Here is a 19142-nt window from a genome sequence, read left to right on the forward strand (position 1 = left end):
CCAAGGGGTCGTGACTATCTATCACTTGCTTTGCATGCATGTAAGGATGAACAAATTGTTCAGTCTTGTACCTTTCAAGGATACAGTCTTATGAGACTATACTCATAGGGTTCTCATAATAGTAGGTTATTGCAGGTTTGTACATTACATCCATTGTGAGTTTGACGACCACAAGATGCTTAACATTCTTTAGTCTACATTATTTAATTTAGTCTCTTGCCACATTTCTACGTGACGTCGGTGATATTAGTTAAGATGAAGACTTACTTTTGGGACAGTCGCTCTACTTTCGAGTGCCCACTTTCTTTTTTTATTTACTTGATAATATTTTTTATTATACTTTGATTTGTGTTTAGCTAAGTGTAAGATTTATTTTTGAGAAGGCCATCCATCCTATCCCTTCTTATATTCCTCCAGTAACTTGCTTTCCCAAAATTTAAAGAGGGGATTGGAAGTGATGATATCCATCACAGGGGATTGCAAGGGATAATATCCATCACAGACCGCTATTTTTTTAACTTTATTTTACCGCTAATTAAACTGATCACCTCTGCAATTGTTCCGTTAAATACAAGAAAGAAAGATAGAAAGAAAAGGAACAATCCTGAGATACTTCCAGTAGTCCACAAGAAATAAAATCAACGTCCCGTCCAATCTCAACAAAGAAAGAAAGGAAAAGAAAAAAACAACTAATCTCGGGATACATGGGTCTAATAATTGGCAGGAATCTGACAGGTAGCTTGACAAAAAAATATTAGGAAATTTTCAAATAACACCCTGTACTTCAGTATTTTTCAGATTAAAATGCAGTTTTAAGGATTTTGTAATTTAAGCCACTGTAAATTTCACATAGCATTCAAGTTCTGAAACTCTATTATTTTCAAATAAAATATATTAAATAAAAAACGTTATATTAAAATACTAAAGATGAATTTAAAATAACTAAATTATCCTTTGATGAAATAAGATATGGTGGTTAGATATATATATAGGAATTTTAAAAATTGATATCTAAATCTAACACTTTTTGAAAAGTATTTTAAGACTTTAATCAGGGGAGTTACAGATACTATAAATTAGGTTTTTGTAATAGCTAGTAAAAATAACAGGGAGATGTTATACAAAATTCTCAAACGGAATAATAATTAGAAAATAATAAAACTTGACGGGTGTTATTTGAAAATTTTCTTGAAGAATAGTATAACATTAAGATAAAATTTTTAAAAAATATAACTAGCCTACATCAATAAATGCGCATTTACAGCGGTCAGTAGTCAGTACTAGGGAACGACCGTAAAAAGTTCACTTTGACGCCGCGGTAACCTCACAGCGAGTGGCCGTATCTATGCCCTCCGGCGCCGATATAATAGTCCGCGGGGCATGGGGGATGGCTTCTTCTTCTTCTTCTTCTTCTTCTTCTTCTTCTTCCCCGTCGTTCTCCGCGGAAACTTGTTCACCTTTTTCTTTTGCTAAATTTAATGTGAAGAAATAATAATTAGAAGGCAGATAAAAAGACGGAATCGTCCCTTTACTACAGAGCCGGAACGCCGCTTCGTGTCCCATACGCTACATATATAAATAGCCAATAAATCTTTCTTATCGTCCTCCTCCTATTCGCCTTTTAATTTGTTGTTTTTCTTTTTTCCTCCTTGGCTTGGTTGTTTCCATTGTCTTTGGACCCCGGTTCTAGGGTTCTTCTTCGAGCCACGTTTGAGGAGAAACAGAGCTTGGTTTGGCACGATCTCGCGCTCCTTTCTCTCTCGATTACTCCTCTCCTCGGAGGCGGCGGTGCTCGAGAACGAGGGTTTGTTCTTGGCCTCCGCATCGGATCGATCTCCCGTGGTCGATCGGACGGATGGGAGCTCAATCGCAGGTGCTGCCCCTTTGTTCTCCTCTGATTGATTCTTGATCCAATTGCGAGAAATGCTTTTGATTTTCTTTATTTTTTTGGCGATCTCTTGTTTCCCTCCGTTATAACACGGCAGGATTGATTGTTATGTTTCGCAATTGTTGGTTCTGATGGAATTATTTTGACGAGATCCGAGCTCAGAGATATTGATTTCAGGGTTGGTAGATTGTTAACTTTTAAATTGTTATTTTCCGTTGAATTCACGCGGAATCTGAAAGGGATAGTCGTATTCTAGCTAATATTTTTTTTATAAGAGTTCTTTTAGGTCCTTGAATTGAATAGGAGGAGGTGAACTATTGCATTATTAATATCTTTTCTCTAATCCTTGTTTGAATTTTATAGTGGTTGTTAGAACAGATTCTTCTGTTAGGTGAAGGTAGGTTGAACTATTGAAGAGGATTGAAAACCGTTGTTGATTAGGACTCTTGCATTTCCTGAAGTCTTTAATCCTGCTTTAGCAACTACTATTTAATATGTTGTTTGCGAGGCTAGATATATTGGGTGTGCTCGTTAGAGATGGCAAAACTTCTTAATTTCAAAGGGTATCAGAAGGCTATCCTTATTTTAATTGGTAACAATTCATGATGCTGCATCCAAGCTATATCTAAACCTTGTGAGTGTTCATTCTTGGGCATTTACGTAGTTTTACATTCTTCTCTCGTCATGCTTTTTCTATGAAAACATTTTGGCATTCTGATCTCAAAATAATCTCATGCAGAAGTTCTAGGTATAATTCTCCACTTCTCCTGCAATTATAATAAATAGGATTTGCGACATTGCTGGATTTTGGTCATTCTTATTCTGTTATTATGTTCATACCCCTAACACTGCAATAAGGTCTGAGGAGAATAGAGATTATGAAGATGACTTACAGAGGCGACTGATACTAAAATCTAGCATTTTTGCTGTATTGCCAAATCAATTTATAAATCTGCCACTATATCTAGGATTGTTAAATTTCAAGAATCACATTATTATTATAATGTCCAGCTGAGAACCTGCCTCTTTCTAACCGTTTCGAACCATCCTAACTTATTACATGAAAACAAGTGTTTTAAATACTTCATCGAGACATTAATTTTCTGCCGGATGATGTACTCAGTTCATGGATGACAACATATGATACCTTCTGTTGCAGGTTTCACTATTACACTGACTTTTTCTCATGGGTTCTAAGGAGTGATGCTGAAATGCTCCATTATATGCTATTTGTAATCATGTACTGAGCTCCACATAGAAGATCGAAATGCAGAAATCAGACCATCATCATCAAAATGTTGGTTCCCCAAGGCGCTTATCCCAGCAGTCTAGTCGTCGCATGAGTAGCAGACGCTCTCAAACAGCAACAGGGCAGCATTCTTCTCCAACTGTATTTCCGGAGAAACGAAGCAAGAAGAAATCTTTTAAGCAGAAGGATCCACATACTATTGATATAGATTCTGAAAAGGCAAAGGCACATGAGCACAGAATTGATATAGGAGATGAGAAGTCTGACTTATTAGGATATGAAGTTTTCTCCGGAAAGCTCATTCTGGATAAGAAAACAAAAAGTATGAGTGGGGATGAGAAAGATAATTCGGGAAGTAGAAACACTAATGGCACTGATGCAAGACTTACGAGCAAAACCCTGATATGGGGTTCTAATATGCTTAACCTTGAGGATGTCATATCTGTAAGCTTTTAGAGAATATGATTTTAATTGTTTTGGCTGAATCTCTGATTGCAATTATTGATGATTGTGCCCTATAAACCTATGCTTCTTTTTAAACTCTGACAGGTGTCTTATAATGCTGGTCTTCGACATTTCACAGTGCATGCATACCCTGTTAAGAAGAGATCATGTGGGCTTTCTTGCTTTGTAAAGCCTCAACGAGTTCAAAAAGACTTCCGGTTCTTAGCTTCTAATTCAGAGGAAGCCATTCTGTGGGTTACTGGCTTTGCAGATCAGCAATGCTTTATAAATTTCTTACCTCACCCTATGGTCTCTGCTAAGAAGCAGGCTTCTGATATATTAGCGAGTGAGGTTCCATTTGATCAACCATATATCAAATGTAGGAGTCCACCAAAGATACTTGTGATATTGAATCCTCGATCTGGACATGGTCGATCTAGTAAAGTTTTCCATGGAAAAGTTGAACCCATCTTTAAGGTATGCTTTATCTAATGAATTGATGCTGATTCAGTACTTGCCGGAGCTTAGACCATTTTGTGAGAGCTTTTCATACTTTCTTTTTTCTTGACATGGAAATCTTGGTTGCTTTTCATTATATATTATGTTTGTGTACTTTGAAGTTTTAACTAACATAAAACAAGGAGCACTCTTTGTAAAAGAGAACATCAATATATACTGTATGCTATTAGACAACCGGTATTTTCTTTTCCTGGTGAATTGCTGATCCCTGTAGATTGACATCTAGATATGCTATATGACTCGGCACAAAATTAATTTCTAAATGATAATTTCACTAGAATGACATATAGAAGAAAAATAAATTTAACTTCTAAAATTGTTAATCTCCTGAAATAAATATTATAATAGTGCGAGCTGCCTTTCCTTGTACTCAGCTTGTCCTGATTTTATTGCTTTTTCATTTGCCCTTTGCTTGTTTTGAGCAGTTATTTAATTTTGTAAGTTGTTTGACGTGAAATAAAAGTTGCTATCATATTACAGAGCTTCAGTGTCCAATAACTAATTTTTTTAAACTGGTGACAGGTTGCAGGTTTCAAGATGGAAGTAGTTAAAACAACACATGCAGGTCATGCAAAAACTATTGCTTCTACTGTTGATTTCAGCACATGCCCTGATGGTACGTTTGCACTAATTCAGTTCTCTTTACTGTACACTAATGGCATTCCAATACATTTGGTTTACATTACTTCAAATGTTTTGTAGGAATTGTATGTGTTGGAGGTGATGGAATTGTAAATGAGGTCTGTCTCCACTGTATCTTCTATTAAGCTCTTATTTGAGTACACTGATTTTATCATAACTTGTCAAAAATTTGTAGTTAGTATGTGAGTCTTCTGGTTAGTAGATGAGATCTATAGAGACTCCTCTACTGACCAAACTAGTTTACCTCATTACCCTTTATGGTGTCAAAATTTTCATCTTTGATCTATTTGTCGAATTATTATTTATCACAAATTTAACTCCACACATGGTTAGTTTTCTGGAACATCATTTGCCATTGATATATGGTTATTCCCTCTTACATGATTGTTAAGTTATATTTCTCATTTTTCATAAGAGCCTTTTTTCTATTAGCTGCTTGAACTAAAGCACTTCTTTCTATGCATTATATGGATACACAAAATTTTCAAGTCAAAGCAAAGTTTCTGACTTTCTTCTTATCTTGAACTAGTGCTACTCTCAGCTTCTTCATCATACCTAGAATTTCTGAGCACCGTATATGTTGTGATCGCATTCTTGCACTCGGTAAACTTTTAGGTATAAAAACTGTATCGCAGTGAATTTCTTAAATGTGCAATTATGCATGCTTTGTTTTTCTGATAAAGTATAAGTTAGCATCACTCATCTGGACTTTTAGATTATCATTTTTGATGAGAGATCTCAAAATACTTGCATTGGCTAGAAATTTCATATCAAAAATTTCATAATTAGCTGACTCTGTTACTCCAATACCATGATCCTCAGAGCTAGCTAAACAGACAAAATTATGACTAGAAGTCCTGAATATATCTTCAATGTACGTTGCGTCTCTATCCTTTTTACTGCCAGTGCATTTGTGTTTCTATCTGGCTCTTCACAACATTGGGCATAGATTACAGAAATCAATTCATCACCTTTCTCCTTCATATGTACTATATCCATGTCTAGAGGAACTTTTGGGGGGTTGCACATAGTTTGCATGAGCCTAAATTCCAATCGATAAGGTATAAATGCGAATTAGCCACATTTCATGGCACGCCCCTTTTTCCCATGTTTTCCTTGACTAGGAACTAGCCACCTGTTCTTTGAGGATTAGCAATGAGTTGATACTGGGCATGAAAGTTTGTCAATTTTTGCTGATATATTTTCAAGTTGGAGTTGCATTCTTCTTCCAAATTGTTGGTTGGTGAACCTTTCTGCTGTAATTAGACATTACTGAACAAATTTTTAGTGATTAGGAACTTCAATCTCCATCTCCATCTCCAATCATTGCTTTTCTTTTTGAGGCTTACACCTGTGGTACATATGCCTAATATTTATTGCCATTTCATAATAGAAATAATCAATGCATGACCAATTATTCAATTTTATACTTGGGACTTGAATGATCATATTCTAATGCAGGTTCTTAATGGTCTTCTTAGTAGAGGTGATCAGAGGGAAGCTATTTCCATTCCGATTGGCATAATTCCAGCAGGTTCTGACAATTCACTTGTCTGGACTGTTCTAGGAGTTAGAGATCCAATTTCTGCTGCAATGGCAATTGTGAAGGTAATCAATCATACAATACAATCACTTTATTGTTAATAATGTTGCCACGATTCAAGCTGTTTTTTCTGCTTTCTTTCTTTCTTTCTTTCTTTCTTTCTTCCTGAACATGTTGTTTTTCTTTATTTTGTTACTACATCTGATGGTGATTATCAATAGAAAAACTGGTAGCCAATATCATTATGCACGCACCCAGCTTGCCTGATATTTTTAAGAACTGGGTGAGTGAATCTAAATGCATTTGCAATTGTTTATTCTTAAGCAAATGAACTGGGAAGCTTACTGGATGGCATATATTATATTATTATTTGTTAGGACAAGGGCATGTCCTACAGATCATGATATTTAGGGGGATTAGGCTTGAGAAAATATAAAATTTATCTGGAAACAGTGACATGGTTTAGAATCTTTGGATCCAGGTACTGATATTCTTTTTGTTTATAGACAAAGGCTTTATCTATCCTTGTGAATGATTTACCAGACTGGAAGTTTATAGAAACCCTGAAGAATATTGATATGCCTCTCAGCTAGACTTTAAGAAATATAGAAGAGGAATTTTGCAGAGTAACAATTCTATTCGGTGATTATTTCAAGTGACTTCTCAGAATTTGAAATCAAGGAGATCACAGAGAAATAGCATGAAAATTGGAGATAAGGGTGAGGAAGAGACATATGGGCATACTGCTGGGCTGTGACAATAGCCTCCAAATAATGTTTCTGTAAATTCAAAATCCACACAGCTGCTTTCTTTGTTTAAGTAAAGACCTTAAAAGTATCTTTCTTGAAGCCTAATCTTGAAGATCAGATTAAGTCCTCCTAACAATGTATCTTGTACAGTCGGGCTAGATATGTGGGTTAAGGTTGAAAGTGGAGGTAGACATATAAGATAAGTTGACGAGGTTTCTTCTTGGAATGTACTTTGTTACATTTGTGCAAGTTTTTCATAACTATTTTGGCATATCTGGGCATAATACTGTTACATATTATATTGCCAATGTTGACATAACATTTGTTGGTCACAGGGGGGGCTTACAGCTACAGATGTTTTTGCAGTTGAATGGATTCAATCTGGGATCATTCACTTTGGAACAACAGTTTCATACTTCGGTTTCCTCAGTGATGGTAACTATACATTTTTATAGAAGTCAAACTTGATTATTTGATCTTGACTTGATTTTGCTCTCTTATTCTGAAACATACACTCTTAGTTATTTGTTTTACATGGTAGATGGTCTATGGTTCTTCAATCTTCAGATCTTAGTAACTCAAACCCTGCTATTGTAGTGCCAGATATTGTCGATTATCAGCCTACAATATCTTGCTTTGTTGTTAATCAAAATATGGGCTTATCTGGTCATGCATCATTTCGATAGGCCTTGCTTTCTGGTGAGTGAGGCTGAGCATAATTATCATCTTTGCCTCCAAGTGTTACATATACTATCATTGAAATTTCACTGTACACTTTCTTTTTTTATGACAGTCTCAAGTATTTAATATAGGAACTCCTCAAGTTTTTGAAAACCAGACTTCAGTTTTCCAGATATTCTTTATAATGCACAGGGGGTGAGTACCCCCTGTATGCATATCAGAAACACAATATTCTTATACAGATAAGAGTTAAAATATCAAGGAGGTTTCCAAAATGGGGCACACTGTGATATGGCACCATCAGATAACAGTTTATGTTTCCGTATTGAGTTTCTTAATTATTATACTAGACTATGCAAGATACTATAACTATAGTTATTTTTCCTGTAAAGTGATAGATAATAAGAGTTAGTTGTTTGATGGTTATCTGCTCAGACAATTTAAATTTTTATTGCTTGAATTAGTTGTGGAGATAATAAGACTACTAATTATAGATGAACCTTCATCTCCTTTAGTTGATTTAGTTTTGGGTTGGCTCATGGTCAAGCTTGTGGGCCAGCTGTAAATTTTGGATTCATTTTCTGGTAGATCCAAAGAGAATAATGAATGTATGGATAGCTCCACTCAGCCCACCAAGTTGGGTCTGAATACTTCTTCGGGGATCTCCCAACTTCAGCCTGATCTCCTAATTAAGTTTCCTGAATCTTTTCACTTTTCATTTAATCGGTGATGACTGAGTATTTGAATATAAACTACATCTATCATTTTTTTTTCTTTTTTCTTTTTTTGCAGTTCTGGAACTATCCGAGAAATATCAGAAGCGATTTGGTCCTCTTCGATATTTTGTGGCTGGTTTTCTGAAATTTCTATGCTTGCCCAAGTACAGTTTCGAGTTGGAGTATCTTCCCATCTCAAAGGAATCTGACTCTCAGAAAAGGGCTTCAGAAGAGCAAGAAAAGATTGACATGTCAGATTTCTATACAGACATAATGCTAAGGTCTAGAGCAGAAGGCATTCCAAGGGCTTCCAGTTTATCTAGTATTGATTCGATCATGTCTCCTAGCAGAATGTCAGGAGACTTGGATACAACAGGTAGTACGCTTGCAAGCAATGAGCCATCTGAGTATGTCCGTGGAATTGATCCCAAATCAAAGCGATTATCCTTGGGGAGAACTAATATAGTTTCAGAACCGGAAGAAGTCCTCCACCCACAACCTCACATTTCATCCAACTCTAACTGGCCAAGAACCAGATCAAAGTCAAGGACAGATAAAGCTTGGACAGGATTGACTGCTACCAATGATTCCAGGTCTTCTTGGGCAGCCACAACAATGTATGACAAGGAAGACAACTCTTCAACAGTGTCAGATCCTGGGCCTATCTGGGACTCTGGACCGAAGTGGGATACAGAGCCAAACTGGGAACCTGAGAAAGCCATTGAGCTTCCAGGGCCACCTGAAGACATAGAGCTAGGAATGAAGGAACTTGTGCCAAATCTAGATGAAAAGTGGGAAGTTAGGAAGGGGCACTTTCTTGGTGTACTGGTTTGCAACCACTCTTGCAGAACCGTTCAGAGTTTGAGTTCCCAGGTTATTGCACCAAAAGCTGAGCATGACGATAACAGTTTAGACTTGCTATTGGTTGGTGGATGTGGCCGACTGAGGTTGTTGAGATTTTTTATACTGCTTCAGTTTGGGCGGCATCTTTCTCTACCATCTGTCGAATATGTTAAGGTAATATATTGTTTGCTTGCCTTTCGGTTTTCATTATATTTGTTTGTCTGAAATTTTTTGCACTTTCCAAAAAAAATTTATATACAATTTTGAGGTTCTTTCAGTCTTTTCAATTGACATAACTTGTGCTGTTCTTTCTGCTTTTCTAGCAATCATATTATTGTGGTTTACCCTTTTAGTTCTGGTAATATATCTGAAGAACTACATACCCGGCATCTCATAGAAAAGCTACATGTCAGTTTAGAACCTTACAACTATTGCCTAGATTTTCTTTTCCTTCCACACGTCAGTATTTACTGCTTCATGTTTTTTACCTTCCATCTTTTGTTTCCTGAAACATTGTTTCTTGGAGATGAGTTATTCAGAAAACTTGATTCAGCTCGTCTGATTCTTTGATTGAAGGTTATAGAGGTCAATATACTTCCTCCTCTTTAAGTATTAGCATGACTTTCTTCCTTTCTTTTAGATCCTTTCTGTATGCATTTATGATGTGAAGCTCGCTCTAGTAGATCAAGATGGTTATATGAGTATCACAGATTTACACCTCATCATGGATTAACTGCCGGCCAATTCTAAAGGCAGTTGCTTTCTAAACAAAATTATGCCCTAAATCTTGCATTTTCTAATGATTTAGTTTTCTTATTTATTCGGTGATGTTTTATATTTATTAAGCAGTGGTGCAATGGACATAAGAAAGATCATCTTGATGTCCTAGTGTTAATCGTTCTGCATAATTTTGAATAGTCAAGAAATCGTACACGACTCTTAACTACATATTGGCATGACAGGTGAAGTCGGTGAAGCTTAGACCTGGCACAAACACTCATAATGGGTGTGGCATTGATGGTGAACTTCTACATGCTAAGGGGCAAGTCCGATGTTCTTTGCTACCTGAACAGTGTCGATTGATTGGCCGTCCTGCAAAAAATCGTGTATAAAATATGTATATCTTTGATCATTTGGGAGTTTTTGTCAATGGTCTGTTCTCTGTTCCGTTCCCTAACAACTGACTGTGAGGTGTCGTACTGGAATATTCAGAGCATTCAGAACTCGAGATTTGGTCGGAATCAGCCTTGTTATCTGCGAGGTCTATGTACATTTGCGTGCTCATAGGAGCATAACGGGATTAATCTTAATCATCAGTTATCTCTTTCTGTTGCTGTGTGTTCATTCTGTTGCAGGGTTTTGAGATATTGTTTGGTTTCAGTTCCAAGATATGTGTACACTTGTATTATAGAGCATTCTTGCAAACTATAGTTGTATGAAGGAACATAATCTTTACTAGTTCATTGAATGGGGTTCAAGTCAAATCCATACTCGTAATTTTCTTTTCCCTTTTCTTGTTCTTTGAAATTCGAATATCCAATTCACGAATTTTAGATCTTTCTCATTGGTTGACACATTTTCTGTGATCCAGTTTATAATCTCACTGTTCCATCTATTTCGTCATCCATAACCCTTGCCTTTCACTACCAGTTCAAAATAATGTTACACTCCACAATATCCACCCTCATGTTACATTTCTCATCCTTACAACATCATGATTGGTTGCTATAGCATTTTATTTAGAGTTTTAGACCAAACTAATCATGATTCAAATTATATTTACTAAAATAGATCTTCTCAAAACTTATTACTGAAAAAAATTATTTTACTGTAGTCTTAAATAAATTGCTGAACTCATCCAAAGTTTTACTTGTATGATAGAAATGCTACTAAGGTAAGTATTTTTATATAAAATTAAATTTTTAACTTGAGCAGCTGAAATATAATATAAATAAAATAATAAAATGTTCAGCATTTTGGTATCAGTTAAAAATATCGGACTAGTCAGTGGCCGGATCCAAATGATAAAACGTTTATAAATTTAGCATTTCAGTTAGGAGTAGTAATAAATTTGAGCAGCAGTCTGTTTTGATAAGTAAAATTTGGGATAAGTCTAGTTTGGTTGATCACTTTTATTTATTTCTACTTTTTTTAAAATCTTTTATTTAACATAAGTTGCGGATATTTGAAAAAAGAAAAAGAAAAGGAATAACCTCTAAATTTCCTTAATTTATTTATGGGAGAGACATGGAGGTGGAGAGGCGGACAAGCTACGCTACCGAAAATCTAGGCGTAATAATGAATCTCAGTGACCAAATAATGGTAACTCGATATTGGACGTCACTAAGTCTATTGGATTTGGACGTAAAATGGCGTATGCCGCATTGATTGTTCCAACTTGCTCAAAGCTTTGTTGGGCATTGACGATTTTTTGACCCAGCTTTTGTTAAGCGTCGTAGTTCCTTTCAAAACTTGAAAATAAATTTAAGTAAATTGTGTCAAGTCAGATTTAGCTCAACAAAGATTGCTAAATTAGACATAAGTTGTTGAACTAAAAAACAACTTATGCGAAAATTAATCTTCTATATGGACTGCTAAGCAAAGTTTGACTTCAACGAGAGAAAAACTGTTGGAAAGACTACTTATGTAAGTCATGAACTGAAAAGTGACTTACGTAAACAAGTGAATTAGGCATAATGAGGAAAGTAATTTATATGTAAGTCGCAAACACAATAAGCACTTTACGTACTAAGAAAAGAATGTGACAAAACTCACCTAAGTTAATACTTAAATTTCGAAGTAAACTAGACATAAAAGAAAAGAAATATGCGAAGACTTAATAGGGTTAAAAATTCGGATCAAAACCTTGTCCGGACAAAGGACTGATAACACTTTAAGGACCTCAAGCTGTCCAAAGTACTAGATGAAGGATTCATTCACTTCTCCCATCTTGTTGGCGATTCATTTGGGAGATCAGGAAGTCCTTTAATTAGTAATGCGGATAGAGTAGGCTACAATATATTATCAAAACTCCCAGGTCTTGAAGTATGACTCACTAATCTGTGCTTTGTTTGGTCCTATTTCGCTTCATTTCTGCTTTAACTTTTGATTTTGCCATCAGCGTCTGCACTGTGTTTGCAAAGTTGCCCACCGCCATCACTACCAGCAGCATACCGCAAACTATCACCTGCAGCATTGGAAGAAATTGTAAGATTCTAGATCATCTATTCAAATGTCATGGTATGCCGTCAGACATAATGCAATAATAATCATAAATTTCTCTCTCCTAATCCAACAGTTCAGATTAAATAATACTACATAAAATTAGTCAAAAGTAAAAATCACTCTTTTAATTTGTATGGGTAAATTAGTATTATTTGATTTCTCTCTTATATAGTCTCTTTTTATAAAAGATCAAATATAATAATAAATCAGTAGAAGTTCTCACTCCTTCTGCAAGTCAGCAAACAAAAAATTCATTAACATCCCCAATTGTTTCATGTTTTTTAGTTTACATCCTAAATTTTTTTATTATTTACAATTCAAGACGTACATTTTACAAAATATTCACAAAAGAACATCCTACCGTCAGATTTATTTGGTAAACTTAAAACGTATAAGGTTTTTTTTTTTCTTTTCTTTTACAAATATGTGATCAATATAAGGCTTAACTTTTACAAAATATTCTTTTACAAATAGGTAGATTAGAGGGGAATTTTCTTTTAACACTGATCTTTTCATCTGTTTCTAATTTGCACCCTCTATATTCAAATCATGTATGTAAATTATCTTATATACCTTTTAATTTTTAATTATTGCTCATGCCGTCAACCACATAATATTAGGGTAAAGTTTTATCTTGGATCACAAGAATCACTTGCCTGCCACTCAGAAACAACACCATCCAATGCAGTGCGAAGTAGTAAACTCCCAAGATAAGCTTCAAAGCCCTGGAAATCAAGTCATCATCATATGAAAAACATGATTAGGAAGAAAATATCTTAATCTCCTGTAGTGATATAATATTTCCAAATTTCAATGGTTTATTGTGCTCCATCTGCCACAATCTTAGAAGAAGTAACAGTAATATTGCTCCTTCATCAAAATTATTCTACAGGGAAGCTTTTCTTGCTGATCACAAGCTAAAATTTCTTGAGAAAATGAAGTTGCAGAGATGCCTTATTAGTTATTACTCAAGCTTGATTTGGACAGAAAGGGTTTTACATTTCATAACGAAAATAGCGCTGCATGCCAGATTTTGTTTATTATAACATGATCAATATGAAAACATACCTGTAATATGAAAAGGATCGGGTATAACATCCACAATTGACCTTCTACACCAGCTGTTTCTCCCCACACAACATCCATTCTCTTTGCCTGCAAAAGCAGGAAGCACAAAATAAAGTACATACTCGCTGAAGTAGAAATTAGATTAGGTGCAACAAAGCTACTGTAAGGTAATACTTCAAGAGACCCATCAACGATCACTGATCAATGAACTAAAGCTACATAAACTAGGCAGGTGCACAGTGAAAGAGAGAAAATTTTCATAGTACCCAATTACACTTATAAAATAAAATATGTGGTCCACAGCGGCAAAAGTACAATGTTTGATCATGAAGATAAGTTGTGATCCATGAATACACCCCACAACCATTAAAACCTTCAGGAGTCACATCATCATTCCCAAAGGATGAAAAATAATAGTGGCTTACATGTGTTAGTCTTTCTTTTCTTCCTTTTATTGTCATGTCAAGTAGATATTAAACTTATTACACAGCAAACGTTAAGGTAGCAAGTGGAATATGATGCATACTTTTCCCAAAGCAATTCGAGTATAAAGCCTTTGTCGTTGATATCTGTTCTGTAGAAGCATAGCCACACCTTGCATCATAGCCCATGCCAGAAACAGCTGCACCCCTCTCTGCACAAGGTTTTACATGTCATACTTGATATGTTATGACCGTTGTGAAAGGAGAAGCAAAAGCAAGTACCTGTTTGTATGTGCAATCGGGTTGCCCTTTTATCTCCCAAGTAAGACTGACAATGGCCATCAGCATTGCACAGTAATGATGATACATCCACCTGCAGAACCAAAAGAATAACAAATAAATGAACAAGTACAACACGAAAATTACCACTACAACTCAAGTTGTGATTAAAGATAGAAACTAACCAACCACAATGAAGGCCTCAATCAAGAACTCTAGTAGTGCAGACTCCATGTAAACATAAAAAATTACATAATGTAGGGATTCAACTGGAAAAGAGGGCCAAGTGCACAGAGAAGGCTTAGTAATTGATGCCTATTGTTTACAGGAATGGAGACAACTTTCAAATATAATCTTGATTTCCAAATATTTATACATTTTGACGTATCATATATTATATAAGTCCGTGTCTCAATAGTATAATAACCAAAGTGTTGCTTGATTCTTGGTTCATTGATGATCCACCACAAAAACAATCTGAAACAAGATGAGAAGGATGTGTTCTTTCTACAATGGAATAAGTAGAAAGAAAAGAAAGAAAAAAGATTAAATGTACATTCAAGTGAAAATTCTGCTTCTTCAAGTCTGTTATAACTTATAACACATTTGACATATAGAGAAATTGAGGAAAATAAACTAGTTTTCTTTTGTACTTCATCTCAGACAAAGTGCATGAAATGTATATGCAAATCACGCAAAGGAAAAGAACATTCAAATAGGAAACAAAAAATGCTTCCTAAAGAAGATGAAAGAGTGAAAGAGGCAAACTTGATTTGGTATCTGTTAGAAAAGCATAAGAAAGGGTACATGAGTTTATTGGATAATAAGCACCATGATGGTAAACCAAAATTATTTCTACAAATCAGCCTTCCCTTACCATGGGCGAATATCACTTCCATTTACTCTCAATACATTCTCTCGCAGCGCTAAACTTGTATAGAGAAACAAGAGCCAAGCCTGAAAATTTGACCGACCTAGATGTTAACTTCAAACTCTGTATATTATGTCACGTATTAGTGATAGCAAAACATTTGAAACTGAATTTAAGCTGTAGAACTTCCATACTTGGTACAGTTGGACCGGCAATGCTGGAAAGCACCCATCCCACCTCCTTGATCTGAGAATAAGTAAGATGGATGGGAAAAGGAGGAACAAAAAAGCTGTTCTATCCTGCCCAGAATAAAATTAGACTACTAATTAGTTATGAATTCCTCTTCCAAAAATCACATTTCAGATATAATTATCCCAGATAATATAATTGACAGTTAAGGTCATGTGCTTACCAGCTCTGATGTTGTGCAAAGTATACACAGAAGATAAATAAATATAAACCTGTTACTTGGATGTTTTGGCAAGTAACTTTTAGTAGTTGAATTAACTAGAAAGCTAAAGTTGCAAACTATTCTTGGTGGCCTGCAAGAGAAGACAACTTTCTGTCATTCTAATTTCCACTAGAAGTCTAAGTAGATTTATTGTAAAGTAGTTTCCTTTTGAATCAACGAGATAAATCTATTTGGTGTTAACCTTGAAGGATAAGAAAAAATCCAAATAGCTTTCCCATGCATTTTTCATTTGCAAAAACATACGAGTTCCTCTCTGAAGGGCGAAAACATTGATCAGGAAATATGATAATTTATCTCACGTAAGTAACTTAAAGAAGTGGCCAAACTAACATCACGATCAGACCCACTATAGGTTAGCCGAACCAAACATAATAGATTAATCTTAGATTTCCTATTCAAGCTTCGTGAAATATCTCATATGTTAGATAATTAATTCGATATCAAGATGATGGAGAGATGCGAGATTTTTACCCTGTATTTGTTGTACTCATCTTTCACCTTCAGCTGCACGTCATTCCTCGTCGCCCGGACATTTATGGGCCCAAGAAACATCTTCAAAAACCTACCTGAACACAAACAACTACATAAGAATTCACAACTAAATTCTGATCACGAAACCACGAATCAAACAGAGGTAGAACAAGAAAATCAACCGTGAGCTTTGCCAGGCATAAGCGAGGCGACATCTCCATCGTTAAGAATGCATCTCGCCCTGCACAGCTCCTCCTCTATCTGAAACCAGAACAGCTTCTAGATTCCAAGAAATCGCGAAGAAAGCAAAAGGGAGGAAGAGATGTGATCGCATCGCGTCTAGGGATTCGAACCTTCTCGGCGTCCTTGCGATCGATCGCGCGGCCATTGACGGCGTACTGGAGCTTCCGCATGCCGGCTTCGAGGGCGACCGCTCTCCGGCGGAGGCCCTGCTCCTCGCTCGAGGTCCTCGAGACGAGCTCCGCGGCGGCGTCGCGCAGCTCACGCGCGAGCTCCGCGAGCCGCCCCGATTCCTCCTCGAGGACGAAGTAGTCCTCCCGGCCGTTGGCTTCGGAGTCGTCCACCATGGATATGCCTACACGAAGGCGAAGGAGAGCGAGCGAGCGAGAAGAGTGAGCTCTTAATATAAACGATGTCTCGTGGAAGACAACAACAATATTAGTAGGGGAAAATACTACCAAATTAGTCCCCGTAGGTTTCAACATTAACTAATTAGTCCTATAATGTTCATAAAATTGTTTGTCTATTGTGATTTAGAACATTTAATAATAATAAATTTAATATGATTACAAGCTACAAAAAATAATAATAACCTTAATATGTAAGATTAAATCTCAGGGATTAATTACAAGATATGCAAATTAAGCGGACCCCCACATATATTACTAACATTATAATGGAAAATATATGTACGGGTAGTGGGATAATTAATGTTTGAATAGTGGTGAAGTATTTCCTTTTAACTGCTGCTATAAATTTTGGTTGGTGGGAAATAAAGGCTCCCTCTGAGTGTCTTTATAAACGGGTCATATAAAATTATAACAGCGAGCAACTTATGAATCTCACCATTTTATTTATTATTTTTTTAGATTATTAAACGGAAAGTGATATTTAGATATCAAATTACACTATTAATATAACAAGGCACCACTTTCTTTTCTTGCGTTATATTTTAAATGTTTTGTCACTCATTTATTTTAGTACCATTTTTTCAGGTCGGATTGAAGTCAACACGAATAAGTTTTATTTATTAAATATGTAAAAATATTACTATATATATATATATATATATATATATATATTTTTAATGTCTAAATTATTCGAAATTTAACTATGGGTGTACCGAAAGCCCAGGCCTTCTCGGTCTCAACTGGCTTATAGGCCTCAAATATGGTAACTAAAAAGATCGACCTGGGCCCAGCCCAAATAATACACTGCCAGGCGTCCGAATGCAGGAACTTCCTGCATCCAGCGCCGCAGGCAATCCCTTTTCTCCCCTTCAAATTCTCATTTCAAACTCAAAACACCATGCACGAATACATATACATATACATATAGATAATCATATATATATATATGTATGTATGCGTCTATAGACTATGGTAACATGTTCATTAATTGCAACTGCTACCACGTACAACTCCATTCCAAAGGCCATTAATTAAAGTGCTTCAATTCCTCGCCTCCCTTACCCCTTTTCTCCAACAACTCCACAGCTTTATCTTAAGCCAGCAGTCGACGTTATTTTTATACAAAGGGAGGTGGGGGACCGAATTAATTCCTATCGGCATGTGATCATGGGAGGTGCAAAAGTTGCCAACTTATATAAACATATATATATATATATATATATATTAATTTTAATTTGGAGCGTTGACGTTTACGCATTGGTTGTTTGCGAGAGTGGTTAAGAAGGTTGCGAGATTAATTTAATATTCTATGCATGCGGAGATATTTGTGAAGGAGTTTGATTAATTAATTAATTAATTAATTAAGTTTGCAGATTAAAAAGTCTAACAACTTTTATACTGTAAGCTTACATAATACTTTTTTTTTCCCCAGACTATGCACGACTTTTGATGACCACCATTATTCTTCGTGGACACTTGCACCTGTTATCTCTGATGCCAACTTGGCATCCTTCGAGTAAACGTACCTTTGTGGTCCCTTTAATGGCCTCATTGATTAATTAGCGAAAAAGCACTAGTTAATATGCATAGTAACCAACAAGAGATTAAGCCAACCCAAGCTAAGCTTATTAACTTGGCTTCTCTCTTTTATTTTTTTAAATTTTCCTATCTATAGTAAACATTAATATCCATTATATATATATATAGTTATCTTACATTGGAACAACAGTAGCCAGGTGAGCAGTATATTGACATGTAGGGGGCCGATGGTCTCAGCTTGCTTTGATATTCGCGCTGCTGTCAAAAGTACGCGGTTAACGAGGCCGGTATAAAGTTTTGTTTGATTCTTTATACAAAAGAAGTTAATGGAGAAAAAATACGCTAACGACCAAGAAGGGAAACAGACAGTCGCAAAGATTTACGAAATATTATGCAAGATTCCGAGTAGATCAAAGGACAGCTGGAAGGGAAAACACTTGCCTTTCCTACACGGCTACCTGAAAAAACAAATAATGTTTTAGTAGAAATAAATAGTTTCTTAAGGCGGCATCCATTTATCTTCCGGCATATTAATTAGGGTTTATATTTATCAAGAAGACTAATATTTCGAAGGTGCGCCGAATTCATGCGGCCTAGGCTGCAGGCGATCCGATCCCGGGAATAACGGGGGTGGGACCGGTGTGCGGGAATTTTCCGTTACGGGGACTCGCATTTTACTCGACCACTTCCCCTTGCTCCCATCCGTGTCCACGTTGCCCCCACCGACTCTGTCATCTCGGCCGTCCATGTCTTAGCGGACGGCCCAAGATTGACTTGAAGAGCCACATCAAAAGAAGAGAGAGAGACATAAAAAGAGAGTACAAAAGTCCGTGGTTATTTCTGAAGTCCCAGATGCGTAGTGTCATACCCT

The 19142-nt window shown here is 36.1% G+C and overlaps 2 protein-coding genes across 2 annotated transcripts; one reads left to right on the plus strand and one right to left on the minus strand.

Annotated features, from left to right (window-relative positions):
* Positions 1–1436: 1436 nt before the first annotated feature.
* On the plus strand, positions 1437–10771 carry LOC140762418 (sphingoid long-chain bases kinase 1). The gene is made up of 9 exons (XM_073100208.1): positions 1437–1873; positions 3048–3581; positions 3687–4058; positions 4623–4716; positions 4803–4840; positions 6204–6350; positions 7370–7469; positions 8508–9448; positions 10237–10771. Exons 2-9 carry the CDS (start codon positions 3156–3158, stop codon positions 10384–10386), a joined length of 2268 nt encoding a protein of 755 aa, XP_072956309.1. The 5' UTR covers positions 1437–1873; positions 3048–3155; the 3' UTR covers positions 10387–10771.
* A 1190-nt stretch (positions 10772–11961) lies between these two features.
* On the minus strand, positions 11962–16713 carry LOC140763159 (uncharacterized). Its single transcript, XM_073101226.1, has 10 exons — positions 16436–16713; positions 16265–16343; positions 16083–16177; positions 15334–15438; positions 15146–15225; positions 14272–14362; positions 14094–14201; positions 13568–13654; positions 13156–13224; positions 11962–12461 (listed from the first exon to the last, which is right to left on the minus strand). Exons 1-10 carry the CDS (start codon positions 16667–16669, stop codon positions 12330–12332), a joined length of 1080 nt encoding a protein of 359 aa, XP_072957327.1. The 5' UTR covers positions 16670–16713; the 3' UTR covers positions 11962–12329.
* Between the last annotated feature and the right edge of the window lie 2429 nt (positions 16714–19142).

Source organism: Typha angustifolia, chromosome 7 (assembly GCF_048772165.1).
Source record: "Typha angustifolia cultivar Huaian chromosome 7, ASM4877216v1, whole genome shotgun sequence".
NCBI classification, from domain to species: Eukaryota; Viridiplantae; Streptophyta; class Magnoliopsida; order Poales; family Typhaceae; genus Typha; species Typha angustifolia.